The following is a 27601-nucleotide window of genomic DNA, read 5'->3' on the forward strand; positions in this document are numbered from 1 at the left end:
AGGAATTAGTTACTCAACACTAAAAAACTCGAAGCAGGTTACAGGGCAAAGTAGAGGGCAACAGGGCAAGGAAGCCAGTGATGGCAAGTGGAGGATACTGGGCGGGATGGAGTGCTTGCTGCATCCTCTCTTCCCCCCCAGACAAGATGGAATGACTGATAATGAAGAACAGTTTATCATTTGAGTTATTGAGGGTGACATGGTCTCCCCCACATATCAGAACACCTCAGCTACTGAATGTTTCCCCTCAATCTTTCATGAAATAGTAGAAGCAATATTATTTATTGAGTTCCCACTAGGCCCAATGTGCTGTACTAAGCACTTGGGAAATACAAAGTCAAGTGACCCATTCCCTGCCATAAAGGGCTTAAACCTAACGTAAAAAGTATTTACAAACTGAGTAGTCAGAATAAATAATCCAGTGTGCAAATAAATAAGTATAAATACCAAGGGATAAGCATAAATAAGTTCAAAAGTGCCAGAGAGAGCTGATGGGTTAGATGATTTAGGGTTCTGGGAAACTAATCGAGGAAGGCTTTAGAGTGGGGGGAGGTGGGATTTTAGAAGGGCATTGAAAGGGGAGCGATCTGTCAGATTTGGGGAGGGAAGCAGTTCCAAGCCGGGGGAACGTATGAGCAAGGAGATGGAAGCCAGAGAGTCAAGAGCAAAGTAAAGAGGTTAATTTGGAGAAACAAATAGAGCAAACTGGGGAATAACTGGCATAGAGAGCTGACAGGAAAGGTGGGCTGAGACTGTGGAAAGCTTTGAAGCCAGTTGCGAGGTGTTTGTTTAATGCAAAGGGACATGGTTAGCCAATAGAGGTGGCTCAGGAGAGATGTGTGCCAAGCTGTTTCAAGAAAATGATCCACATCCCCAGCAGTAACAGAGATTATAGTGGGGAGAGGCTAGAGACAGGGAGACCTGCAAGGAGACCGATAAAGTAAATTGAGCTTCTTTACAATTTTTTCAATAAATTCCGGAATCATGGCTTACTTTTTTTTCTTAATTCATTATTTACCTTCACATTTTAATACATGGACATGTCCCAGTTAGGCATTATACAAATGAAAGCTATCCTCTTTGGTTCTTACCTGATAATACATTTTGGATATATGCATAAGAGAACATTATTTATGATACAGTTGTACACTTCCTTTATTTTCATATTTTCACCTTGTAAGAGGTCAATTCTATGGAATTAATTAGGTCCCTTGAAAGAGAATGGTGATATTTACATGGTTAATTTTGAACAGTGTTGCTACATTAAAATTCGACAAGATCTCGGAGAGAAAGCCAGTATTTGCCTACACTGTCACCATAATTTGAGCATCATGGAATTAAGATTACGTGATTTTGTCGGAGAAGAGATGCCTGTCTTCTCTAAATCCCTGTAGTCATTTCTTTGGTCAACTTACTAGAGGAAAATCTGAAATTATTTAGTAATTCATAGAGGCTTCTAGCGCTCTGGCTTTTTCCATGAAATTCTTTTGAAATGGCATCATGACTTTTTCAAAGTCCACCTCATAAGTAAAGCGCTCCCGGCGCATTTCCCGTTTCCTTATCAGTTCTGCTGTTGTAGTATCAGGGCTCCAGACCTGAAACAAAGTCACCAATAACGGTAAAGTACTGTAAGGCAAAAAACAATTTGTGATGTTAGGTTTCATATTTGTGATCATATTTTTGATCATTAGAAATATCAATGGGGGAAGCAAGCATGAAAGCTTCACTGATGGCCAGGATTAGAACCCAGGTCCTCTGTCTCTCAGCCCCTTGCTCTTGCCACTAGGCCCCGCTGCTTCTGAAAGGTGTCTTGTATAGTAGACAGACCCAGAAGGAATCCTGACATGGCTGGCAAAGACTGCAACAGCTGACCCAGAGGCTACCTTAGCAACCACCACCTGCTCTATGGTGCTATGGCACAGCCTGGAATCAGAATACGTCTGTGGCCAATTTGACCATAAAAAGCTTATATACACAAACATTTTGCTGCACTTGACAGTATGTGGGACCCCTATTTTCTCCAACCTGATTAACTTGTATCTACTCCAGCTCTTGGAACAGTGCTTGGCACATATTAAGAGCTTAACAAAAACCAATATTATCATTACTATTACCCTCCAACTTGCCTGTTGCACTCACTGCCCTAGGGACATTTTAACTGAGATCTTTACAAAGATTACAGTGATTTCCAAAAGTAACAGTTTAGAGGATTAATTTTTTGGACGCTAATGAACTCCAAGGACATGGACCATATGCATGATATAAAACATAAAGTAGTCGTGAGCAATGGCAAAAATAGGTCCTGCTTAACACATTGCACTCCGGGAATTATGACTTGAAGTGTTAGTTGGCCTTTGCAGTTTATAAAACCCATCATTTGACAAGCAAGGGAAACAGAAACGGCACGGAATTAAAATATTATATAGTTTCTGGCAAAATACTTACTCTCTTCGGGACGAAGGTAATATCAACTCTCTTCGTGTATCCGCTAGCAATCAGAGAATTTAAATTAACAACATTATCCTTAGCCGATTCCTTTTCTTCTTTTACAGTGGGGATATCAAAAGCCAGTGGGGGTGGTGCCTGAAATTTCAACCAAAAGAAGCCACCAGTTACAAAATCCGGTGCCGCGATACAATTTATCTTACATATAGAATATATAATTTCAGGACCGCTACAGCAGCCTGAAAGTTCTTGGATTTATAGATATAAAAATAAACACACACTTTAAAATAGCAGATTCTGGCCCTTGGGTGTAGGAAACTGTTACAACATCAATCGTATTAGTGTCTTTCTCCCCTATCATGTCTTTTCTCTTATTGTACTGTCCCAAGTGCTTAGTAGAGTGTGCTGCACACAGTAAACATCCAAGAAATACTATCGATTGATTAAAGTATGGGCATGACTAGTTAGGAGCATATCCCAAGTTACACCAACCCCGGGGATACATACACCTGACCGCTCTTAGAAAACTCATATAGTAAACTTGGTGTTCCAAAAGGGAGCTCCAAATGTTATTTTTTTTTTTTAATCACAGACTCCTAATATTTTTTTAGCTTGTTACCACTACACCGTGAGACTTCTGGAAAGAACATGAGGCCTTCTTGAGTCAGTTTCCTAATCTCTCAGTAGATTAATGGAATAGTGCCGCTTAGATAGCAGAATTCTTTGACAGTCTTCAGCTCAGTGTTGCCAGTGAGTATTTTTATTCATTCATTCATCCATTCATTCAATAGTATTTATTGAGCGCTTACTATGTGCAGAGCACTGTACTAAGCGCTTGGAATGTACAAATCGGTAACAGAGACAGTCCCTGCCCTTTGATGGGCTTACAGTCTAATCAGGCAGTGTGGCTCTGTGGAAAGAGCCTGGGCTTGGGAGTCAGAGGTCATGGGTTTGAATCCCGGCTCTGCCACTTGTCAGCTGTGGGACTGTGGGCAAGTCACTTCACTTCTCTGTGCCTCAGTTACCTCATCTGTAAAATGGGGATGAAGACTGTGAGCTTCACATGGGACAACCTGATTCCCTTGTATCTATCCCAGCGCTTAGAACAGTGCTCTGCACATAGTAAGTGCTTAACAAATACCAACATTATTATTATTATTATTATTATTAATCGGGGGAGACAGACAGACAAAAACAATAGCAATAAATAGAATCAAGGGGATGAACATCTCATTAAAACAATAGCAAATAAATTGAATCAAGTTGATGTATATCTCATTAACAAAATAATAGAATCAAGATGATGTACATCTCATTAACAAAATAAATAGGGTAATGAAAATATATACAGTTGAGCGGACAAGTACAGTGCTGAGGGGAGGGGAAGAGAGAGGTGGAGCAGCAGAGGGAAAGGGGGGAGAAGAGGGTTTAGCTGAGGGGAGGTGAAGGGGGGGTAGAGGGGGAGCAGAGGGAGCAGAGGGAAAAGGGGGAGCTCAGTCTGGGAAGGCCTCTTGGAGGAGGTGAGCTCTAAGTAGGGCTTTGAAGAGGGGAAGAGAACGAGTTTGGCGGAGGTGAGGAGGGAGGGCGTTCCAGGGAGGTGGGAGGACGTGGCCCAGGGGTCGACGGCGGGATAGGCGAGACCGAGGGACGGTGAGGAGGTGGACGGCAGAGGAGTGGAGCGTGCGGGGTGGGCGGTGGAAAGAGAGAAGGGAGGAGAGGTAGGAGGGGGCAAGGGGACGGAGAGCCTCGAAGCCTAGAGTGAGAAGTTTTCGTTTCGTGCGGAGGTCGATAGGCAACCACTGGAGGTTTTTAAGAAGGGGAGTGACAGGCCCAGAGCGTTTCTGCAGGAAGATGAGCCGGGCAGTGGAGTGAAGAATAGATTGGAGCGGGGAGAAACAGGAGGAAGAGAGATCAGAGAGAAGGCTGACACAATAATCCAGCCGGGATAGTATGAGATCCCGTATCAGTAAGATAGCCGTTTGGGTGGAGAGGAAAGGGCGGATCTGGGCGATATTATAAAGGTGAGACCGGCAGGTCTTGGTGATGGATCGAATGTGTGGGGTGAATGAGAGAGACGAGTCAAAGATGACACCGAGGTTACAGGCCTGAGAGATGGGAAGGATGGTCGTGCCATCCACAGTGATAGGGAAGTTAGGGAGAGGACAGGGCTTGGGAGGGAAGATGAGGACCTCAGTTTGGGCCATGTTGAGTTTGAGGTGATGGGCAGACATCCAGGTAGAGACGTCTTGGAGGTAGGAGGAGATGCGAGCCTGAAGGGAGGGGGAGAGGTCAGGGGCAGAGATGTAGATCTGTGTGTCATCTGCATAGAGATGATATTTGAAGCCGTGAGAGCGAATGAGTTCATTGAGAGGGTGAGTGTAGATGGAGAACAGAAGAGGGCCAAGGACTGACCCGTGAGGAAACCCAACAGTTAGAGGATGGGAAGGGGAGGAGGAGCCCGTGAAGGAGGCCGAGAATGACCGGCCAGATAGATAAGAAGAGAACCAGGAGAGGACGGAGTCTGTGAAGCCAAGGTGAGATAAGATGTGGAGGAGAAGGGGATGGTGGACAGTGTCAAAGGCAGCTGAGAGGTCAAGGAGGATTAGGTTAGAGTAGAAGCCATTGGATTTGGCAGGAAGGAGATCACGGGTGACCTTAGAGAGAGCGGTCTCGGTAGAGTGGAGGGGACGGAAACCAGATTGGAGGGGGTCTGGGAGAGAATGGGAGTTAAGGAATTCTAGGCAGCAAGTGTATGGTTTCAGTGCGGGACCCTGTATTTCTGTAGATTTAATATTCAGCCTCTTTTGGATATCAAAATAAAACTGTGACTAAATGCAAGTAAAATTTGTACCAGAAATACCAATGAATCACATATAAGTTAGAAAATGACATCTTGGAGTGGGCCAGAGACCCTTCCCCATCAATTCATCAGAAAATATTCTTAATCTTCCACTTTTTAAAAATTTAGAGACTCACTTTTGGTTGCAGATTCAATTTGATTTGACTATTTAGACTTTCCTTAAATAATTTTTTTAATTGCTCATTGAGACTTTCCTATGATATTTTAGAAGTCTATCTAAACTGCTTTTGTTGTGCAAAATCTTGTTGAAAATTTTCAGTTTCCAAAAGCATCTTATAAAATAGTAGTGTTTAAGAGAGAGGTATCCATACAGAGCATTCTACCACGGTTCTAGATATTTAAATTAGCCCTTGGTGTCTTTCATACCTCTTCTACTTTAGCTTCAGACCCTTCAGCCTTGGGTTTCCCAGCTTTTTGTTTGCCACCTTTTCCTTTGCCCTTTTTAGTGTCTGGTGGTTTGGGAAGATGCTCCATCTTTTCTTGAATTAGCTCAATTAATCTGTAGTCTGCATATGCTCTGGCAATGTCCAAAGAGTTTTCTCCTGTTTACGAAAGTTTAGTTAATTCAAATATCCAAATTTTGAAGGCACAAATCTAGAATCTATGATTTCACCTCCTACACCTTAATAGTCTGACATTCCTAAACTATACCTCCTCGCTCTTAACCCCAGTCAGCCCTCCAATTCCTAGATTTGAGGGAACATGTCCTGGGTATGACTCTTCCCAATGTTCTTGATTCCCTTTGCCATATTCAACTCACCAAGTTCCAATCTGGATCCCCTCACCTCCATTTTCCTCTTTTGCTTGGGCTAAAATATTAAACTAAATTATGTTTGAAATATTTACATTTTAGTATAATTTGCTCTGATTGAATTTTGCTACTTTTTTCCATCGTTTCTTTTGAGACATTGTCCGTAAAGCCCCTGAATCTCCTAAAATACATTTAAGATGGGAGACCTTATTATTAAAAGGATCATATTAACTAAGTGCTTACTAGAACTAAGCCCTGGGGAAAGTATAATAATAATAATAGTGCCACTTGCGAAACCCTTAATAGGTGTCAAGCACTTAGGTAGATTCGGGGTAATCAAATTGAATAAAGTCCCTGTCCAAAAGGGGGCTCACAGTCTAAGCGTAAGAGAGAACTAATGCTTAATCCTCATTGAAGAGATGAGTTGACTGCGGCACAGAAAAGTTAAGTGACTTGCCCAAGGTAACACAAGTTACCTTGATTAGATTAGAACCCAGGTCCTTCCCTTCCAGCCTTGTGCTTTATTACCTAGGCCTAGATGGTGCCCAATACGGTCCCCACATGGACCTCCCAGCCTAAAGGGAAGACAACCCTTTCTTAAGGATTTGAAGAAAGAACATTAGGCATTTGGGATATAATTAATTTTGAAGTGATTATACACCCACATGCCTTGTGGTTTTTGTGAAGATACTTTTGCTAAAAAGCCTTAATTTCATATTTGTATCGAATGTATGAAAAAAAATTAACCTTTTTTATTAACTTCCATTTAAAAGGCTACTATATGAGTTTGGCAGGATTACATAGTAGTAGCCCAAACAAAGAACCAAAGATGAGAGTGGCACACTATCAAAAGCTTTTTAGTACTCTGAACTTCTATTGTTTCTCCCTTGTCTTTGTGTTCTTTCACTCTGATATATAGAGAAATTAGATTTATTTGATCCAATTTTCTCTCCACAAAACCATTTTGTTGCTTCCTATTATCTGCCTTTCTTCTGGAGGCTGAAATCAACTGATAGCATAGATATGTACCTTTTCTGTTTTCCAGCTGGATTTTAGCTCCAAGATTCATTAAATACTGAACAGTGTCCAGCCTACAGCTTTCAATGGCTCTCATCAGGGGAGTTGAGTTGTTGATTGAAGTTGCATCTATCACTGCTCCAGCTTTAATTAGAAGTTCAACAATATCTTGTTGACCAGCGTGACATGCATGGTGCAGAGGCGTCCAAAGGAAATTATCCGTAGCATTGACACTGGCCCTGCAAGAGAAGAGGTATTAAAGAAAAGATAGAGTGGAAAGTACATTTCATTAGCGGTGGCATTGTATGGATTTTCATCGAATTGCTAAGTAAATGTCCATCTACATGAGCTATAGGATCATTTTGCAGTCACCAAAGGTTTAATGTGATAGGACCAATGTATTCCGGACTAACAAAAAGCTCCTGGTGGGCAGGGAATCTGTCAACCATCTTCCAAGCATTTAGTACAGTATTCTGCACGCAGTAAGCATTAAACACCATGTGCAGAAATGTGATCTCAATAACTTGGAACGATCTCCTGCCTTTTCTCAACTCTGAAGATGCCAATCTAGTAAAATCAATCAACCAATCAATGGTATTTATTGAGACCTCACTGTGTGCAGAACCCTGTATTGAGTGCTTGGGAGAGTACAATAAAGTAGACAGACCCCTGCCCTTTAAGGAGATTACAATTTGTAACATTCAGTATTATTGTTACTTGCTTTAGGCTACTTAATGTGGCATAAATAGTAATAACTGTGGTAACTTTAAACCTTTACTATGTGTCAAGCACCATTCTAAGAGCTGAAGGAGATACAAATGTGGTTAAACATGGTCATGAACCCATGGTCCCGGAACCTGGAGCTTCTTAACCTCTGAGCCCTCAGGAAACGAGACTGATCTTTAAACAAATCCATTGAAGCAACTTGGTCGATGCAGAAAGTGGAGCCGAAATGACTCTGGAAAACTGCAGTCGCTGCAGGAAATTCCACAAGTAGAATTGAAGTCTTTCGAGTAATAGGGGGAATAATCATCCCTTTTTTGAGTTCCCTTTTATAGGGCTTCTGCCATTGCAGTTGTCATCCTGGCGTGTCCTAATGGATAAAGCCTGGACCTGGGAGTCAGAAGGATCTGGATTCTAATCCTGACTCTGCCATTTGTCTGCTGTGTGACCTTGGGCAAGTCATTTCACTTCTCTGGGCCTCAGTTCCCTGCTCTGTAAAATGGCGATTAAGACTGTGAGCCCTGTGTAGGACAGGGACTGAATCAAACCTGATTACCTTGTATCTCCCCCAGCACTTAGAACAGTGCCTGGCTCATAGTAAGTGCTTAACAAATACTCTTTATTATTACTACTACCAGATAATCAGGTTGGCAGTCCCTGTCCTAAACAGGACTCAAAATCTAAGTACAAATCCACAGTTTGTGGATTTAAATCTATCATAGTTTGTATGGTGTATTTCTATTTGTTTTCTGAGTTAAATCATGTCGTTTTTTAATCCTGTCTGCTGTTAGTGCAGCTTTATTAATGGAATCCTGGGTGAAATTTCTAGGTCTAAATCTTCCTTCTGTCCTTAGAAGTACAGGATGGGGTTGGGATTAATCCTTGTTTATAGTTATATAGCAAAGCAACCCTAAATTCAGTCCAGGGAGAACCCCAGTTTGCCTCTGGATTCTAACAGAATGTTCATTTCCCCAATATAGTCTCATTTTCTTAGGCCTAGAAGACACATGAAAACCCAAACCAGAAATAAACCAAGTAATTTACCCTTTTTCTAAAAGAAATTTCACAGCCTCTATATTTCCACCTGCACAGGCAGCCATTAAAGGAGTTTTATAAAAACAATCCTTCATATCCACTGGTATTCCCTCATCAAATGCTTTCTTCAGCGATGCTAGGTCTCCTGCCTTGGTGATGTAGTTAATACTGGAATAAATCTTTCCTGGCTCATCAATATACCATGCAGAGTCATCTTGAATGGGATGTATAGGTGGGTGATCTCGATTAAATTTACTAAAATCAGTAATATTCTGGTAGGTTTCAATCATGTAGAATGGAGGCCCACCATTTATTCGGCGGGGAAATAAATTCTCAGGAATGATGCATACTGGCATTGGAAGGATAAATTTGCTTTTCTTTCCCTTTCTGGCCTTGCCTTTTTTCTTTTTCTTAGGTCCGTAAGATGCCATGAGAAAAGGTTTTTGCAAGTACTTGGACCCCTTGAAAAATTCATCAATTTTGACCCCTGCTCCTCGCAGTTTTTCATGTAATTGAGCCACGATGGCAATATTTTCAAGTTCTATGGGGGCACCATTTGCCTGAAGTACTGTCCCAAAATCATCTTTGGATACTGTTCCATCGCCCCTGTCCACAGGTAAAAATCCTTCCCGGAGTGTTGCCTCGTGTTCCAGTGACCAATCATACAGTCTAATAGCCCAAAGTGGATTCGGGTCTGTCGCTCCTGGCTTGGAACGTTTGGTAAACAGCCGCTCAATTTTGCGTAGTTCTTTGGATGCTGCTTTGAAGCCACCTTCTTTAGCCACCATTCTGGGTGTTTTAGTTAACAAGTTCTTCCATTTAGGATCACAACCTAAAAAAATAAATCCACTTTTGTTTTAGCAAATGGCATACGAAAACATTACTGATCTGTAGAGTTAATCCCACCCAAATATCCAAACTACACTGCTATAAAATTCGAGAAAAGAACCAACATTCTATCCTTCAACATCCCTTTTTAGTTACATACTGTAATATATAAAAGAAAAATTTGACAATTTAGGCCATAAGTTACTGAAAAGCACAAAATTTAAGACCCTAAAAAGAATCATGAAAGCTTGCCCGCTCCCTAAGATGGATTTCTTCTCTGGTCTGGATGACAACTCACTCTGTTTTGTTTTCGATAAAATAGGGGACTGGAAATAGAAAACTTCCAATTTACGACTGGGTACACACACAATCAGAGATTCTGTCCACTCTATCGATAAATAGTATTTATTGATGGTGTCCTGTGCACAGTGCTTGAGGGGGGTAGGGGGGGCAGTTCAAAAGAGCTAGACAAGCTTTCTGCCTGCAAGGAGTCTACAGTCTAGCAGGGGAGATGGATACAAAGTAATTTACAGATAGAATTAAAGAGAGATAGTATATTCTATCTGTATTTTAGGAAGAAGTGTTTAAACAGGGAATCTAAGTCTACGAATGAAAGTACTAGAGTACTTGAATGTATAACTGGTACAAAAGTACTGAGGTGGTAAATCAATGCTATTTATTGGGAGATTACTATGTGCACAGCACTGTTCTAAAGATTTGGGAAAGTACAGTATAGCAGAGTTGATAGTCATGTTTCCTTCCCACAAGGAGTTTACCAGATAGAGGAAGAGGTTACAGTCTAGAGGTAATAGTTATAATAGTATAATAGTAATAATAGGGATATTCATTCACTCATTCATTCACTCAGTTGTATTTATTAAGCGTAGTGCAAAGCACTGTACTAAGCGCATGGGAGAATACCCTATAACAACAAATAGACACATTCCCGCCCAAAGTGAGCTCACAGTCTGTGATTGGGAGAGGAGAAAAATTAATCGGGATAGGTCCCTTAACTGTTGTATAATGTGTTTGATCGTACTGTATCATATGTTTAATTGGGATGAGGTGGGCTCCATCAGCTCCCTAGAAACTTCTGTTAATTGTTTAACTGTCCTAAGGGTCAGGAAATTTTTCCTGAATTTCAGTCAACACACCTGATTAGGATTAGTGCTACTGACTGTTGTACAAGCAAGTAGTTAAAAAATTATATGCTGAAATAGTCTTCTCTCTCTAGCCCAGCTTCCTTTGAGAAGTTGGTTCAGTTTTGATAAGTGAATTTATTTACCTCTTTGACCTATGAATTTGCAGCAATCTGCAAATCCACCCATAGCAGCATAATGAAGTGGTGTGTTCCCGTTCATTGCAATAAGTCCTAAATCTCCATCGTATGCAGAAATAATCTTCAGTATCTAAAAAAACCCAACAATTTAGTAAATTGCCAAAAACTGTATTTATACAGAAAGCTACCAGCATCTAGTTCTGGAGCAAAAATGACTTAAGAACTAGAACCAAGTAGTAAGATTTCTGAAATGTTCTGCTAATGAGAACAGAACTTCAGAACTGGCTAAACTGACATAAGGATTTTTATTTTTAAGTATTGTTTTACATGGAGGAATGAGACTTAAAGTCAAGATAAATTACTGATACTTCAAAAAATTCCCTCATTCTAATTTCTGTTGATATTAGTTGAATAGCAAGCATAGTATTTACAGATCAATCATGCCCTTTAAATTCTCCATCGTTGTTACGGTAACAATTTCATATTCAATTTTCCACTTTCCAGTTCATTTCTGTACTTAGTTTTAAACCTAGATGTGCAACTAAATTCACAATGTTTAAACAACAGATATAAAGTCTGCTCTGTATTGTTATTGATCTGTACAGTTAATCCCACTTAAATACCCACTCAATTTTTAAAATCGGACCTTGCCTTTCAGACTGAGAAGTCACTGAAAAACTATTTTTAATGTTTTAACGTAAGTGCAACTACCCAAAGCTGAAACTGAAACATGTTGGTGAATGAACAAAAAAATATATATAATTTTCAGACTAAATATTTTCATAATTTGGAATTATACTTTTTGTGAGTTATTATAAATTCATGCATAAATGCCTGCTTAGAAAAATCATCTTCTCCTGATCCCGCTTCGCTTTTTATATAGCACGAACACACCTGTCTCAAAAGAACGCGTGGTATAGCTTAGAGGGAAAGGGGAAAGACAACTTTTAAAGTGGTAAATTTGCCAAGTCCTTAGCAATTACTTCGAAGTAGCCTCCTCTGGCAGCGAAATGTGCAGCATGATGTCTCTCATTGTCAAAGGCATTGACGTCTCCTCCTCTTTCAAGTATGCCCTGGACTACCTCCAGAACACCTTCCCTCGCGGCTTCCATTAAAGCAGTGCGACCTGTTGACTACAGATTCACTCGATCAGTCACTGTTAACTTTGTTGTTATAAAATGTAAGTCCATTCATTCATTCAGTCGTACTTACTGAGCGCTTACTGTGTGCAGGGCACTGTACTAAGTGCTTGGAAAGAACAATTCAGCAATAGAGAGAGACAATCCCTGCCCACACCGGGTTTATAGTCTAGAGGAGAAGCAGAGAAGGAGCGTGGCCTAGTGGACAGAACACAGGTTTGGGTGTCAGAAGGACCTGGGTTCTAATCCCAGTTCCACCACTTGCCTGCTTTATGATCTTAGGCAAGTCACTTAACTTCCTCTGCCTCAGTTCCCGCATCTGTAAAACGGGGATTAAGATTGTGATGCCCATGTGGGAGATGGACTGTGTCCAACCTGTTTAGCTTGTATCTACCCCAGAGCTTAGTACAATACCTGGGATATGAAAGCGCTTAACAAAATACCATTAAAAACACAAACAGGACAATAATTCAGTGTCAAACGAGATAATGAGTAGAAAACATTCTTCGAAAAGGAATTGGTCGCTATTTGGTGCAGGGTAAGCTGAAGACTGAGTCACAAGGTGGATACACAGTTATGTAGAGAGTTGAATCACAAACTGGGGTAACCAGAAAGGGTGAGAAGGGATGAGACATGAAAAAAGTTTAGAAGAAAGGTATAACTAAAATGCACCAGAGGGTTTCAACACCACAGAATAGTATTGACAATGGAAAGCTGTGAAAGTAGCAAATATCGGTGGGATCAAAACACATTTAGACTATATTCAAGCATGACAGATTCACTAGTACTTAAATAGAGGGATGATGTAGGGCTAGAAATTGCCCCCCCAACCATGGGTTGGATGTTAAGGAGGGCAATTATTCCAGTCTATTTCGTTCTTTCCCTACATGCCTCTGTTGGAGAACACATACCAACTGAACTGGCTATTTCCTCTCTTGAGAGAAAGGAGTTGTGCATTTTTGGTTTTTTTAAAAGGAAAATAGCAATACTAAGCTGTTACTGTACTTTAAGCTTCCAGCTATTTTCTTATAATTAATATCGTATAAACTATAAGCTACTATTTCATGAAAGATAAAACCATTTTCCATGCCCGATAATTTACATATATAATTATGCCAATAGAGATGCCCTATAACCTAAATAATAGAATGGTTTTTTTCCCCATTATGGAAATACTCATACAGTGTTCATTGCATTCGGATCTGCTCCTCTTTCCAGAAATCTCAGGCATGTGTCTTTATTTTCATAAGCCTCTTCACAAGCTTTAAGAAATACTGGTTTCCCATCGTAAGTAGAATTGTTGACATCAGCACCATGTTCAAGGGCAATCAGCACACAGTGGTAGTGCCTTTTAGTTGGCACAATGCAGTAAAACAGAACTCCTGCAGAAAAATTAAATCAGAAAATAGTAAGAAAGTCCTTTTAATTACCTTTTATATTGCATGTAACAATTACAGGTCTATTGAAAATAAGCGTTTTACAAAAAACATCTTTGTCTTTTAAAAACGATCCATTCTAACACAAAGAGTTAGTGTTGATGCAGTAGTAAATTGCACATGTGTCGGATGTACATTAATTCCTTCTGGTCATGAGAAACTTTGGTTCACCTGGAAAATGGTTTAAAAGGAAATCATAATTGATTGAAATCAAACAAATTGTTTAAAGAGATACTGAAGCTTTCCCATTAGATCATTAACTCCTTGAGGACAGGGACCATGTCTTCTGCTTTTATTGTATAATTTCAAACACCTATTTCTGTCCTCAGTGTTGGCACTCAAATACTACTATGATGATGAGAACAAGCTGAGTTGCAGGGAAAAAATAAAACAAACTACAATCTGGATTTTAAAATGCATTGTCTACTACCTGATATTATTCAGCACCTTTTCTTTTCATATCAGTCTAGGATTTTACATAGAATAAAAAAAACAGGGCCAGGCACTGCAAACTGTGAACAAAACTGGCTCCGCCGCTTGTCTGCTGTGTGACTTAGGGCAAGTCACTTAACTTCTCTGTGCCTCAGTTACCTCATCTGTAAAATGGGGATTAAGACTGGGAGCCCCATGTGGGACTTGTATCCTCCCCTGCCCAGCACTAAGAACAGTGCTTTGCACATAGGAAGTACTTAACAAATGCCATTATCATTATTACAGCAGAGGAAAGCATGTATGTGTGGTCAGAAGTGTATTGGCCTATTTAGACATCCAAGGGCTCAGAGTTGAACTTCATTATCCAAATTTCATCTTTGAGGACTGAGCAGTACTGTACTTGACAACTATATAAAGTATATATTTACAAAAGAAGTGACAAGATTTAGCAGTAATCTGAATGTGAAATTTGAAAAAGCAGTGAGGAGCTGAGGAATACGCCAAGGTTGTGGGCTGGCGCTGTTATCAGTAGAGATGGGAAAGTTAGGAGGCAGGGGCATAGGAAGGAAGATAAGTTCAGTTTTAGATATTGAGCTTTAGGTGCCCACAACACATCCAAGTGCAAATGTCCTGGAGGCAAGAGGAAATGATGGATGAGAAGTTAGATAAGAGGTCACGACTGAAGAGGTTGATTTGGGAATCATCCATATCGTGTTTGTCCTAATTTCATTCTATCCAAATTGCTTATTGAAAACATGCGTTACAATAGGTGAAAGAGAGTGTGTGCTTGTGTGTGTGTGTGTGCTTAGTACAGTGCTTTACACACAGTAAGCATTCAATAACTACGAGTGAATGAAATATGACTGAATAATAATGATGGCTTTTGTCAAGCACTTATTATGAGCCAAGCACTGTTGTATAGAGAGAAAGGAGGGGAGAAATAGGGGAGCAGAAAAAGCAGACAAGTAAAATATGCTTAAGGGACAAACATAAAATGGCAAAGGAAATAAAAATCTGGACAATGACACTGAATGTTTACTCATTGAATATATAAAGCTATTTCTCTCCCTTATCCTAGCCTCCATGTGCTCCTAAACAATACTGTGCTTCATTAGGGATGTTTGGAATATTTACAATGGAAAGCATTAGGTAGAAAGCCGAAACTACAGAATGCTGAAAATCCCCACATTCTTCATCAATTATATTGATTGTGTCAAACTGTCAAATCCATATTTTTGGCTCAGAAAATACCGTGAGCTTCAAAAACCTATTCTAGAACTGTTTACATATAAGCATGAATCTATCATTAGGTTAAAAATAAAACCTCCCAAACTAGAGTTGGATCCTTTTTTGAAAAGCCTGGCTATCCAAACTTACACGTCGTTGAAGCAAATGTTCGCTTCCCTATTCTGGTTTTTAACGAGTAAATCTTTTTGTCCTGCACCATACAGGTTTCTTTTGGTTGGTTTTTTGGGGTTTTTTTTACCTTTTCCTTCATTATCAACGATGGTCATGTCTGCCTGTGCCTTTGCCAGTTTCTCCAGGGTTAGTTCATGACCCAGCTCTGCAGCTTTCATTACGGGGGTACAGCCCATCCGGTCTTGTACATCAGGATGAGCTCCCAGGTCTAGCAGAAAGCCGACCATGTCGAGATCATTGGAGACACAGGCCAAATGCAGGGCGCTTTCTCCTCGAAATGGTTCTCTGAAATTGATGAGTTCGGGATATCCGAACTTAGTCAACTTCTCTATCTGCTTCTTATCTTTTTTACGTACGCACTGCAGAACTTTGTAGATTTGCAAGTTTTCCAGCCTCTTGTCTACCAAAGCCATTCTTGATCAAATGATGCTTGTCTTCTTCTTGTAAATTATTTTCTGGATATATGTATGGAAATAGAAAATGAGAGTTCATTGAATCCTTTCCAGTTTTACAGGTTGTTTTTCACAAGGCTCTGCTAAGAACACAGGATTTTTCTCTAGAAGCTCAATTGTTACCAGAGATCAAACAATAGTGTTTATTGAAAACTCACTTCCTGCAGAGGACTCTACTAACCGCTTGGGAGAATACAGTACCACAGAGTCGGTAGAATCGTTCCCTACCCACGAAGAGCTTACAGTCTAGAGGGGGAGATAGAATTTCATAAATAAATAAATTACAGATATGCACTTAAGTGCTGGATGATGAGGGTGGAGTGACTACTAGTACAACTAACAGTGATATTGCAATTATTGAAATTTGAAATCGAATTCAGTCATATTAGAGAGAAAAATGAAAATGACTTATAGTAACTAAATAAAAGATATTTCAATCTTTTGAAAAGATTGTCACAATCCATAGTTTTATTATTTTGAATACGAATATAAATATAAGACTCGGGAGAAAAGCGAGAAAAGGAATTTTTTGGGTCTTTGTGTAAATCACAGACCTGTCCCAGAAGTTGACCTCACAGAGCAATGGAATTTATATCCTCTGCTCAAACGATGGGAATAGCCAAGCTTTCACATATCAGAGCTGACATAAACTTGTCTAAATTGAGTACAGGAGCTCGTGGAGAGTTTACTGCAATGCAGTGTGGTAAATCCTTACCTTGGCTGAATTCACTCAGGACCCAATCAGTGGTATTTTTTGAGTGCTTACTGTGAGCAGAGCACTGTACTAAACACTTGGGAGAGTAGACCACAACAGAGTCGGTAAACACGTTCCCTGCCCACAAGAAGCTTACAGTCTATTGAGATACAGACTGTTCTTAGGGTCAATTTTTCAACGGCGTAAAGTGGCCGGCAATTTTACTCGCGATCTCAGTCCACAATGTCTGGGTTCATTCTTTAAACCGTGAAGGCGAAAGTAATCATCAATGTCAGAAAGTGAGGGCCTACTTTGTAAAGAGCCTTCCACTGGTGCTGTAGAACATTACGAAAGGAGATTGACGTGATCCCTGTCGAGGATTTCACGATCTATGAGGATGCAGCATGGAAAAACATTCAAGAGAATGAAAAGGCCAGAAACAAGCAGTTAGATTCAAAGGTTAAAGTGTCAGTCCTTGAATTAGTGCTAAGAGTCTCCCATCAGAGAGGTGGGAAGCAGCGTGGCTTAGCGGATAGACCGAGGACCTGGGAATCCAAAGGACCCGGATTCGAATTCCGGCTCCATCACACGTCTGACGTGTGACCGCAGGCAAGTCGCCTCGCTTCTCTGTGCCTCAGTGACCTCATCTGTAAAACGGGGGTTAAGACCGTGAGCCCCACATGGGACACAGACCGTGTCCAACCTGATTAGCTCATATTTACCCCAGTGCCTGGAACATAGTAAATGCTTAAGAAATACCGTAGAACAGACGATCGTCTTTATCGAGCACTTACTGCATGCGGAGTACTGTATTAAGTGCTTGGGAGAGTACAGTGTAACAGAGTCGGTAGACGTGTTCCCTGCTCACGACAAGCTTACAGTCTAGAGACTGTAAGCAGGACACTCTAGTCCTGCCCCGGAGTCTGTGAGCATGTTGGTGTGCGCCAGTTTGAGATGAGAAAAGAGACAGGCAGGTAGGTAAAGGAGGGTCAGTTTGTGTACGGTTTGAAGCCCAGGATCAAGGATTTTAATTTGAACCAAGTTGGAATCGGGAGCCTCTTCAGTCATCTGAGAAGAGGACTAAGTCGGTCCACTTGACATTTGAGAAAAGTACTCTGTGTTGCACTGTGAAGAAAAGACTGGCGAGGAGAGAAGCCAAAGGCAGAGAGAGCAGTGAGAAGACCGTTGCAATAGTTTACTCAAGAGGTATTTGAGTTTGGACAAGTTAAGTTCCTGGAAAAGTGGAGAGGAAGGTTTGGAGCCTTGAAATATTGGGAAAAAACACAGACTCGTCGAAGGATCCGACAGCGTCCGAATAAGAGTCAGGAGGAATCTGTGACAATAAAGCGGGGAATTTAAGGGGCGGAAGAACCGCCGTCGTCAGTCACGGTAAATCTAGGAGGGGGTGAGCGTCCGAGAGTCGGACGGGTTCATTTTCTGACACGTAAGTTAGACGGTGCAGCGAGACATCCGAGCGGAGACGTCCTGGATATAGGAAGAAACCGGAGAGGACGCGAGAGGTCGGGATCGGAGATCTGGATCTGGGAGTCATCGTAGAGAAGCGGCGTGGCCCGGCGGATAGAGCGCGGGCCCGGGGGTCCGAAGGCCCCGGGTTCTAATGTCAGATCTGCCACTCGTCTCCCGTGTGACCTTGGGCAAGTCACTTCACTTCCGTATACCTCAATTCCCTCACCCGTCAAATGGGGATTAAGACCGGGAGCCCTAGGTGGGACAGGCACCGTGTCCAACGCCACAGTCCGGTCCCTACCCCGGGGCTTCGAACAGTGCCTGGCCCGTAGTGAGCGCTCAACAGGACCGTCATTATTAACCGTGGGGTGACGTTCCCATCTCTGTTGTAGCAACCGCAGGCGCTGGGCCGGAGTAGAGGGGCGGATCCACCCGGCCAGGGCCAGGGCCAGGGCCAGGGCCAGGGCCAGGGCCAGGGCCAGGGCCAGGGCCAGGGCCAGGGCCAGGGCCAGGGCCAGGGCACATCTACGATTTTTCCTCCTTCGTCCTCCTCCCCTTTTTCCTCCACCTCTCCCCTTCTTCCTCCTCCCCTTCTTCCTCCACCTCTCCCCTTCTGCCTCCACCTCTCCCCTTCTTCCTCCTCCTCCTCCCTCTCTTCCTCCTCCTCCTCCTCCCCTTCTCCAGGGTCCCAGGTTTCCCCCCTTTTCTGTGTCCGTCTGGCCTCCTGGAGGCTTCGGGAACGGAATGGGAGGAGGAAGAGAAAGGGGAGCAAGCAGGGGAGGGGAGCGGCGGGGCTGCCCGGCCCCCTGCCCGGCCCCGGGGTCAGGAGGGAAGGTCGGCCGTGCTGACTTACCGGTCGTGCCCGGCTGCCGAGGGTGAGGCGGGGGCGGGCGCGGGGGGCCCGGGGGGCGCAGGGGAAGGTCCCGGGGCTGGGCACGGGGCGGGAGGAGGGAGGTCCCTGAGGTGGGCACGGGGGCGTGGAGAGGGAGGTCCCGGGGGTGGGCACGGGGGCCGGAGAAGGAGGTCCCGGGGGTGGGCCCGGGGGCTGGCGGGCCCGGGCCCCGGCGGGAGATGAGACTCGTCGGGGCGGGCCGGGATGCCCCGTGTGGTGACCATGGCAACGGAACCCCGGAGCGGCCCACACAACCGCTCCACGTAATAAACTCCCCCTGCGGCCCCCTTGCTTGGCTCGCGGCCCCCAAGGCGGGGGAGGGCGGCGGTTGGGTTCCTGGCCGCGCTCCTTGACCGGTCGGCGGGACGATTCACCCGATTATCAAAATGTCACCCTTCGAAACGGAAGAGGCTCGGATGAGGCGGCGTCGCCCTTAGGCCGATTTCACATCCAAGGGGCCATAAGAGTCTTTAAAATGAGTGGGTCTCCGCGTCTGGTGATTTTAGTGATCAGATGACATTAAAGATATTATGCTGTTCCTCCTCAGATTCGGCAAAGAACGAAGGGACGAAAGGGAAAGGGAGAGACACTGCGCTGCTTCGATCGATAGTGTTCCCTGAGCACCGTGCTAAACACTCGGGAGGTTAGGATTCAACAGAATTGGTAGGAAGGGGAAAAAGTGTGGCCTAGCAGAGCAGAGGCCTGCAAATCGGAGGCCCTGGATTTTAACAACCCTCCACCACTCGTCTAGCCGTATGACTTTGGGCGAGTCACTTTATCTAGACCTCGGTTTCCTCATCTGTAAAACAGGGATTGAGTCTGAGCCCCACGAGACCCCACGGACTGCGTCCCATCCGATCGGTTTGTGACGCCCAGTACGGTGCCTGGAGCTTCGGTGGCACTTCGCAGATACCATTAAAAAGGATTCTGTGATCTTGACTTCTTTCCGTCCGTAGTTTCGGTGTGGCCGTACGTATTTAGGGAACGCAGGGTCTAGAGGGCTGTAATCCCTTGTTCGCATCGCGCTGTCAAAGTTCTCGCCGCCTCACCCGAAACTCTGGTTTGGAGTCGCGGATCGATCCTTACCTACCTTGCTGTGACCCGTGATGTGCGGCGGCGACGGCAGGGAGATCAGGAGCCTGGAAGAGCTTGGGGGAGGATTAAGAGATCCAGCCTCCGGGGAGACGGATTGAGTTCGTTCATTTGTATTTACTGAACTCTTACTCTGTGCGGAGCACTAAGCACGTGGGAGAGTACGACATAACGATAGACATTTCCTGCCCACAACAAGAGTCGGCCATGGATAGTTTATGGCTAGGTGTTCATTATAATAGGGTGGCAAAGGAGAGGCCCGAAATGTTGAGCTCCTTAACGACCGAGACTCTCGGCAACCTCCCCGTCTCTCGGTTCGAGCTCACTGGGCCAGTGCTTTCCATTTGCTATTGTTTTATTGAGACGTTCATCCCCTCGAGTCTATTTATTGCTATTCTTGTCTGTCCGTCTCCCCCGATCAGACTGGAAGCCCGCCAGAGGACAGGGACTGTCTCCATCTGTTACCCATTTGTACATTCCAAGCGCTTAGAACAGTGCTCTGCACATAGTAAGCGCTCAATAGATACGATTGAAGGAACGAATGGATGAATTTGGCCCTTTTCACCATTACTCATCCATTCCAAGCACTCAGTATGGTGTTCTGCTGATAGTAAGCACTCAATAAATGTCATCGATCTCGACATTCGTAGCTCCCGAAGCCACCGTCTCTCTTTGCTGGGTCGGAATCTTTGGGACCATAGGCTCTTTCATATGCTTTCATGACATACGTGGAGAATACTGGTTTTATGTTTTCAGTCTGTACTTTCCTAAATGCTTTCTACAGTACTCTGCATACAGTAAGCACTTAAATGTCAAACATTGACAGATCGATGCCATGAATGCTTTCTCTTTATTGAGCTGCACTTTGTTGGTTAGGTCAATTTATAGAATCATTCGGTAGTACTTAATCGTTTTTATTGAGCACTTAATTTGTGCAGAGCACTGAAATATTCACTTGGGAGAGTACCATATACAGAGATGGCAAAAATTCATTCATTCAATAATATTTATCGAGCTCTTACTATGGGCAGAGCACTGTACTAAGCGCTTGGAATATACAAATCGGTAACAGAGAGAGACAGTCCCTGCCCTCCGATGGGCTTACGGTCTAATCGGGGGAGACGGACAGACAAGAACAATAGCAATAAGTAGAATCGAGGGGATGAACATGTCATTAAAACAATAGCAAACAAATAGAATCAGGGTGATGTACATCTCATTAACAAAATAAATAGGGTAATGAAAATATATACAGTTGAACAGACGAGTACGGTGCTGAGGGGAGGGGAAGGAGCAGAGGAAAGGGCGAAAAAGAGGGCTTAGCTGAGGAGAGGTGAGTGGGGGTAGAGGGGGAACAGAGGGAGCAGAGGGAAAAGGGGAGCTCAGTCTGGGAAGGCCTCTTGGAGGAGGTGAGCTTTAAGTAGGGTTTTGACGAGGGGAAGATAATTAGTTTGGTGAAAGTGAGGAGGGAGGAACAAAAATGTTTCCTGCCCCCAAGTAGCTATTTTTATTGAGTGATTCTATAAATTGAACAATTCTGAAACCAGTCAGTGGACCCTGGATGGAATGGTGAATAAATTAGCTCTCAAAGAGGAAATAACATTTAGACAACAAATAGGAAGCTTTGTTTTATGAATATTCCTGTGAGGCCAAACTATGACTACAGGAGTGTGGAAGGCTACGGAAGTCATGCTTTCCTGGAACTGCATTGCCCAGAGGGTTAAGCGATCCAAGAGAGGAGGCTTGCATATCTCCAAGATGGTTCTACGAATTGAACTCGAACATTTCTCCTTTCTGTTCTCTTCCCTCCTCCTTTAACTCTTCGCCTCTCTTTCCCTCTCCTCTCCTAGGGTGTAGCTTGCCCACTTCATGTGACTGCTTGGTGAGTATCTGGATAGTGGGTGGGCAGAATTCAGCCTGTGGACAATATGTAGCCTGGCTCCAAGTCCTTTGCTTCAACCTATGACTGCTCCTGCCTAATAATAATAATAATTGGGGAATTTGTTAAAACTACTAAAGTGCGATATTTAATAAAATATTAGAGTGAAAAATGCTTCTTTAACATAAATGAATCTTATGGGCATTGGAGAAAGATCACGCGCATTCTATTTGGGAAATAAGCTTTGGTAAAGATGAGACTGAGATTACCCACACACCTTCATCACGGCGGTCAGATGAAGTACCGTCATAGCACGTGAAAAGAGCAGTTATTGCTTCTTGCTCTTGTTAATGGTGATTGACGGCCCCGACGAAGCGCCTCTCTCCTTCATTTTTGAACATGGAGGAATTGTATCCTGGCGTGAGGGTGGGGGTCTGTAGGATACAAAAAGGTTTGGGAAATGAGAAATTTAAGAAAAGCCCAGTTGGTTGAGGGTCAGCCTGTCATCTTCTGCCCTCTTACCTAATGCTCGGCCGGGCATCGAGCCACAGACGAGAAAATTTTAGACCGTTATTTTTTTTAAACTCAGGAAGTCTTATGTTTCAAGACATGTGGTGGTATATGAAAAACCCCAGAGCCCTTTGGAAGAAAGACATTTATATGCATCTGAAGTATGAATGCATCTTGCAAATATCATGTCTTGACTCATAATCTTGAGAAACCAGCTCGAGGAATCAGAGGTAATTAATTCCTTTCTCCTGGGCCCATTTTGACTTTGCTTCAGCTGAAAGTAACCACCAGGAAACCCACTCTAACTGACTATGGAAATAGAATTTCCCCAAGGCCAAAAGCTATGAAAAATCACATTTTGAGTTCAGTGTTCAAAATCCAAAGTAATTTCCTGGGCTTAGCCATATTTTGGATTCTTCCGAAACAATAGAGGACAATCTCATATAGACCTGATAATATAGCAGCCAAGAAAACATTCACCGCTTTGTACCTCCCTCACTTACCAATTATTCAATTCAGGGTTCAAACAAAATGATTCTTGTTTTCCTACCACAGGAACAGGGTTGAAGGAGCGGGCTGCACAAACCTCCCCCACTCAGAAGACTGTTCTCCACTCACACGAGCAGAATAACTCTGCCTTGCTCATCTGCCGTTAGATTTGCTCAGGCCCAAAAGAACAAGGATCCACTTCTCCTTTAAGTTCCGTTAGACTAGTGCAGCGGGGCTTGTTGCAGAGTTTGAGAAGGAGTGCGACCTAGTGGAAAAAGCACTGGCCTGGGTGTCAGAAGATCTGGGTTCTACTTCTGCCTCCATTACTTACCTGCTGTGTGACCTTGGTCGAGTCACTTGACTTCTCTGTGCCTCCCTTTTCTCATCCGCAAACTGACGATTTTCAAAACCTACTCCCTCTCCTACTTGGACTGTGCACCCCATGTGGACCTGATTATCTCAAATCTACTCCAGCAATGTTTGACACCTAGTAAGTGCTTAAAGAATCCTATTGCTACTATTATTATTGTTTTCTTTATTATCTTGTTTTGCATAAACCCAGATGTATCAAAGAATACTGAAAGGAGGTGAAGGAAACTCTTCTTCTAGGTAGATGAGGGCACCCAGTTCACACCTTCCTAGGGAAAAGGGGACTATCAAGTTCATTATAAGGTTTTGTTTATGTGTGGGAAGGTAGTGAGGATCCACGTGGCCCTTGTGAGTCCCTGCACTCTGGAGAATGTTGTATTTTCTGAGTTGATTTTTTTTAATGGTATTAGTTATGTGCTTCATATGTGCCAGGCACTGTACTAAGCGCTGGGGTAGATACAAGTTGATCAGATTGAACACAGTCCCTGTCCCACAGAGGGCTCACGGTCTTAATCCCCATTTTACAGATGAGGTAACTGAGACAAAGAGAAGTGAAGTGACTTGCCCAAGCTCATACAGCCGAAGAATAGAAACTACATCTGCTTAAAGGAGCATAAGAAAGTATCGCGTATTAACGAAGACCTGGGAAGATCTTCGCAATGCACTTCGATGACGATAGATACTTAAAGAGAGTTAAAGGTAAGAAACAAATTCTAGGAATCGTGTGTGCGTGACTTTTTGAAGTGCCACTCATGCCACTCCCACCGTACTCTAACAAGAGCCAGGGTTATCTATAACTAGCAATTATTCGTCTTTGAATAAAGCATGAGAAGTTTTGTTGGTATCAGCATGGTGTCTGTCGGTGACAGAATGTGATCTGATCCTGGAGGAGGCTTCTTTGGTTAAACAGCTGTTGCTTAGTCACTGCAAGCCGGCACTGTAAACTGACTTGAGATAGATGTGTTTTTTGCTTGGTCTGTCTCCCTTATAAAAGTGGAAACTGCATTCCCTTTTGCTTTCTAATGACAACGCAGGGATCAATCCAGCTAAGTAGCTCCTAAACAATGGAGAGATGCCTATTCCAGCACATTCATGGCACATTAAGCTAAGGATGATATAGCTTTTGGGTCCTTGATGACTCTTGGAGAGGGGTTATGGCACCCAAGAGAAAAGAACCTCAGAAGGGAGCTGAGAGGGACGGGACAAAGCAGTGAAAACTGATCATTGGATTCTAAGATCCTTTTGGGCGGGAATCATGCCTGTCAATCAATCAATGATATTTACTGAGTACTTCCGTGCAGAGCACTGTACTACGGGCTTGGGAGAGTATGATACAATGGAGTTGGTAGGCACGTTCCCTGCCCACAAGCAGCTTACAGTCCAGAGGGAGAGATGGGAACCCTGCCCTTCCCCCCCAGCCCCACCTACCTATCAAGCAGGGACAGAGACAGCACAGGCAAGGAGCCCCATGGAGCCAGTTTGCTCTGATCTAAGCGGGATAGGATGAGTGAGTGTATTAACATGATGGCAGTTTAGATGGAGAGGAAAGAGCAGATTTTAGCAAAGTCGTGAAGGCGGGACCGACAGATTTAGTGATGGATTGAATATGGGGGTTGAATGGCAGAGAAGAGTCAAGCCGAGGGTACAGGTCTGTGAGACAGAAAGGATGCTGGTGCCATCTACAGTGGTGGGAAAGACAGGAGGAGAACAGGGTTTGCGTGGGAGGCAGAGGAGGAGCCCGCGAAGGAGACCGGGAATGAATGGTCAGAGAGATGAGGACAGTATCCCTTTGCGCTCTAGTAGGGGCATTTGTGGTACCAAAGTTAGTTCAAACCCTGCCATGCTCTCCAAACTCATTAGAAATTTAGAGCAGGGAAAAAGGCATCTTAAAGCATCTCCAATCCTTCACTGGTTTCTACCCACCGAGAGCTACTATGGATAGGAGTCACCAAGGGAGGATCCTCTTGGCAATCCCAAGGTGTACCCCTGCCACTGCATGGTTTAGATAGGGCATTGAGATTGGCCAATATCTAGCTAAATGCTAGCTTACTGGAATATGTACTAGCCAAATCACTAATCAGAAGGCTTATTCTGGTTTGGGGTTATTAGAGGGAAGAGTAGAACTGTTGGAGCTTATGTCCCTAATCATTAGCATGGGATCAAGGAGGACAGTTGCATCACATTGTTCCTTCAAACATTTTTTGATGCCATTATCAGAGACAGAAACCTGGATGGATCACTGATATGATCCAACTAATAGCTTTTACCGTTCTTATTTCGTGCTGAACAAGCAGCTATTTTAAGAGAAATTGAGACAACGACCACTAATTGCTCTACTTCTTCCAGAGAAGAAGTACTTACTTTTATGAGGAGCATCATAATACTGATAATGAAAAATGGTAGGTGGTACGGTAAGATATTTGATGGAATAATTGTTTTTTCATTGATCTATACAACAAAGACATCAAGAAACTTTCCAAATAAATCCTTGTAATGATTTACCAGGGGAAAGATATATTCGTGTCCCTACTATCCTATAAAGGATAGCTGCACAGTAAAATTACATAAATGCAAAACAGCTAGATTGAAGAAAAATCAGATTTTTAAATTAATCATATTTAGATGAGCCGCTATTTTTATTTATGAAAAATGAAGCACCAAGTTGGCTGGAGAGTAGCAGTTGCTGTGAATTAGAGGTTATCTTGAATTTTGTTGTGGGCAGAGAACACGACCGCTAACTCTATTAGACTGGGGTCTCCCAAGAGCTTAGAACAGTGCTCTGCACAAAGTTAGTGCTCAATAAATACCACTGATCAATAAACCAGTATGAGTTTAAAGATGTTTTTACTGTAAGTATGAAAATCTATAATTTTTGAACAGATGTCTTCTCCAAAGACGCTGCCTAGCTGCATTACCACCTTATTCCTAGTGTTAATTGAATTGCTAAATGTAGCACTCATTAAAAAATAATTTGTTCCTATCTGCCAGCATCAGATTGCCTGGCAGCCGTAAGCTTTCTCAGAAGCCTGCTACCTCCTCCAGTGCTGGAGGTAAATTTCTCATTTAATCCATCTGCGTGTTTATTTTTTATAGGGTGATTTTTAAAAAAAAAATACAGCAAATAGATAAAACATTCATTAGCCACCATTCTAAAGAAGATGTAAGGGTTAATAGTCTGAAAATGTACTGAACACTTTAGGTTCCTCATAGAAAATTTTCTGTACTGATCTAAATGCAAATAAACTCACCGATGCCCACTGAGATTCGGTGGGAATAAACTGCTGCAAGTTTTCCTGGAAAATCTGAGATTTAACTGCCACGGAACAGCATCTGCTGTCCCTGATGTCTGTGAAGATCTTCAGGAATTAATGTACTGTATTGTGTAACATCCATCTTTCCAGCTCAGTGCACTGTGCAGTTCTTTAGGAGCTGTCCACTTGCATTATTATCTCGCGGTTTTTTTATGCATTCTGGCAGCAAAGGCTGTGGCAGCATATTCAAGTCCAAGTTAGGAGTCCTGATCACAGGGAGATTTGTGCCCTTATTGCTTCTTGGAGACCATAGGACAAGTTGTGTGAAGGCAGTGTTTTTTTGTGGTATTTGTATAGCGCTTACTATATGCCAGGCACTGTTCTAAGTAATGGAGTAAATACAAACTAATCAGATTGGACACAGTCCATGTCCCATATGGGGCTCATAGTCTTAATCCCCATTCAACATATGAGGTAACAGAGACACAGAAAAGTGAAATGATTTGCCCAACGTCACACAGCAGGCGGGATTTAGAACCCAGATCCTTCTGACTCCCGGGTTTATGGTCTAACCACTAGGCCATGCAGCTTAAAGGCATGTGGTAGATGATGGAAAATAGCGTACACTGAATATGCCACGTTTGAGAAATCGTCCCGTTATCTATAAAACCCAGCACGGCCACATTTCCTACTTAGCCCTGGCGGGTTTTTCCTTGGGCTGGGCCTGGTCCTTGGTTTCCGGTGGTCTTGGGCTCAGGTGGGCAGGGTGGAGGCCAGCCCAAGGTGAATCAAGTTGGGGTCGAACCAGGATTGTATAGCTCTACGCTGTAGCTGGCAGACCCAGTGTTTCCAGGATTTCAGACGAGTCGTTAAGGTGCAACAGGAGAGGAATTGTTGCAAACTTGCAATGCTACTGAATGCATCTGGTTATTCCTAGGGCTCCTGGTACTGTAACTTCCAACAGCTCAAGGGGGTCAATATACCCGTACAACAAGCAGGCCTAAATTCACTTCCACTTTGAGCCAGTGTTATTGCTGGTCCAGCTTAGTACATGGAGTCACGGTCCCGGAATAATGCAGAACGTGCCCTAGATGGGTGGGTTCAACTGAGATTTGCACACTTGGCTCGTGGTCCCGTACATC

General features: G+C 43.2%; 1 protein-coding gene and 1 long non-coding RNA gene across 5 annotated transcripts in view; one reads left to right on the forward strand and one right to left on the reverse strand.

Moving 5' to 3' along the window:
- Nucleotides 1-989: 989 nt before the first annotated feature.
- ANKEF1 (ankyrin repeat and EF-hand domain containing 1) lies at nt 990-18927 on the reverse strand. 4 transcript variants are annotated; one of them, XM_007672102.3, is made up of 10 exons: nt 18831-18927; nt 15432-15819; nt 13260-13459; nt 11922-12071; nt 10945-11068; nt 8841-9663; nt 7086-7312; nt 5672-5847; nt 2446-2583; nt 990-1626 (listed from the first exon to the last, which is right to left on the reverse strand). In XM_007672102.3, exons 2-10 carry the CDS (start codon nt 15775-15777, stop codon nt 1582-1584), a joined length of 2229 nt encoding a protein of 742 aa, XP_007670292.2. In that variant the 5' UTR covers nt 15778-15819; nt 18831-18927; the 3' UTR covers nt 990-1581. The 4 variants fall into 4 exon arrangements, with proteins under 4 accessions (XP_007670292.2, XP_001514865.2, XP_039769063.1 ...); XM_001514815.5 differs by having other exon boundaries at nt 990-1595; nt 18831-18926; XM_039913129.1 differs by lacking the exon at nt 18831-18927 and adding an exon at nt 16822-16899 and having other exon boundaries at nt 990-1595.
- Nucleotides 18928-23741: 4814 nt separating this feature from the next.
- LOC114814272 overlaps nt 23742-27601 on the forward strand; it is a 55323-nt gene continuing 51463 nt past the window's right edge. Inside the window, exon 1 of the long non-coding RNA XR_003762045.2 lies at nt 23742-23907. This is a non-coding gene — a long non-coding RNA (uncharacterized LOC114814272). The remainder of the gene's footprint in view (nt 23908-27601) is intronic.

The sequence above is a fragment of the Ornithorhynchus anatinus genome, chromosome 9 (genome assembly GCF_004115215.2).
Source record: "Ornithorhynchus anatinus isolate Pmale09 chromosome 9, mOrnAna1.pri.v4, whole genome shotgun sequence".
Taxonomy (NCBI): Eukaryota; Metazoa; Chordata; class Mammalia; order Monotremata; family Ornithorhynchidae; genus Ornithorhynchus; species Ornithorhynchus anatinus.

Bases quoted from the DNA above. Each gene is read 5' to 3' on its own strand.
- ANKEF1 (XM_001514815.5), bottom strand. From the start codon at position 15,777: ATGGCTTTGGTAGACAAGAGGCTGGAAAACTTGCAAATCTACAAAGTT. The intron at 5,848-7,085 runs GTACATATCTAT...TTTCGTAAACAG, and splicing joins CCAGCTGGAAAACAGAAAAG to GAGAAAACTCTTTGGACATT. The intron at 2,584-5,671 runs GTATGAAAGACA...TTGAAATTTCAG, and splicing joins CTGAAGCTAAAGTAGAAGAG to GCACCACCCCCACTGGCTTT.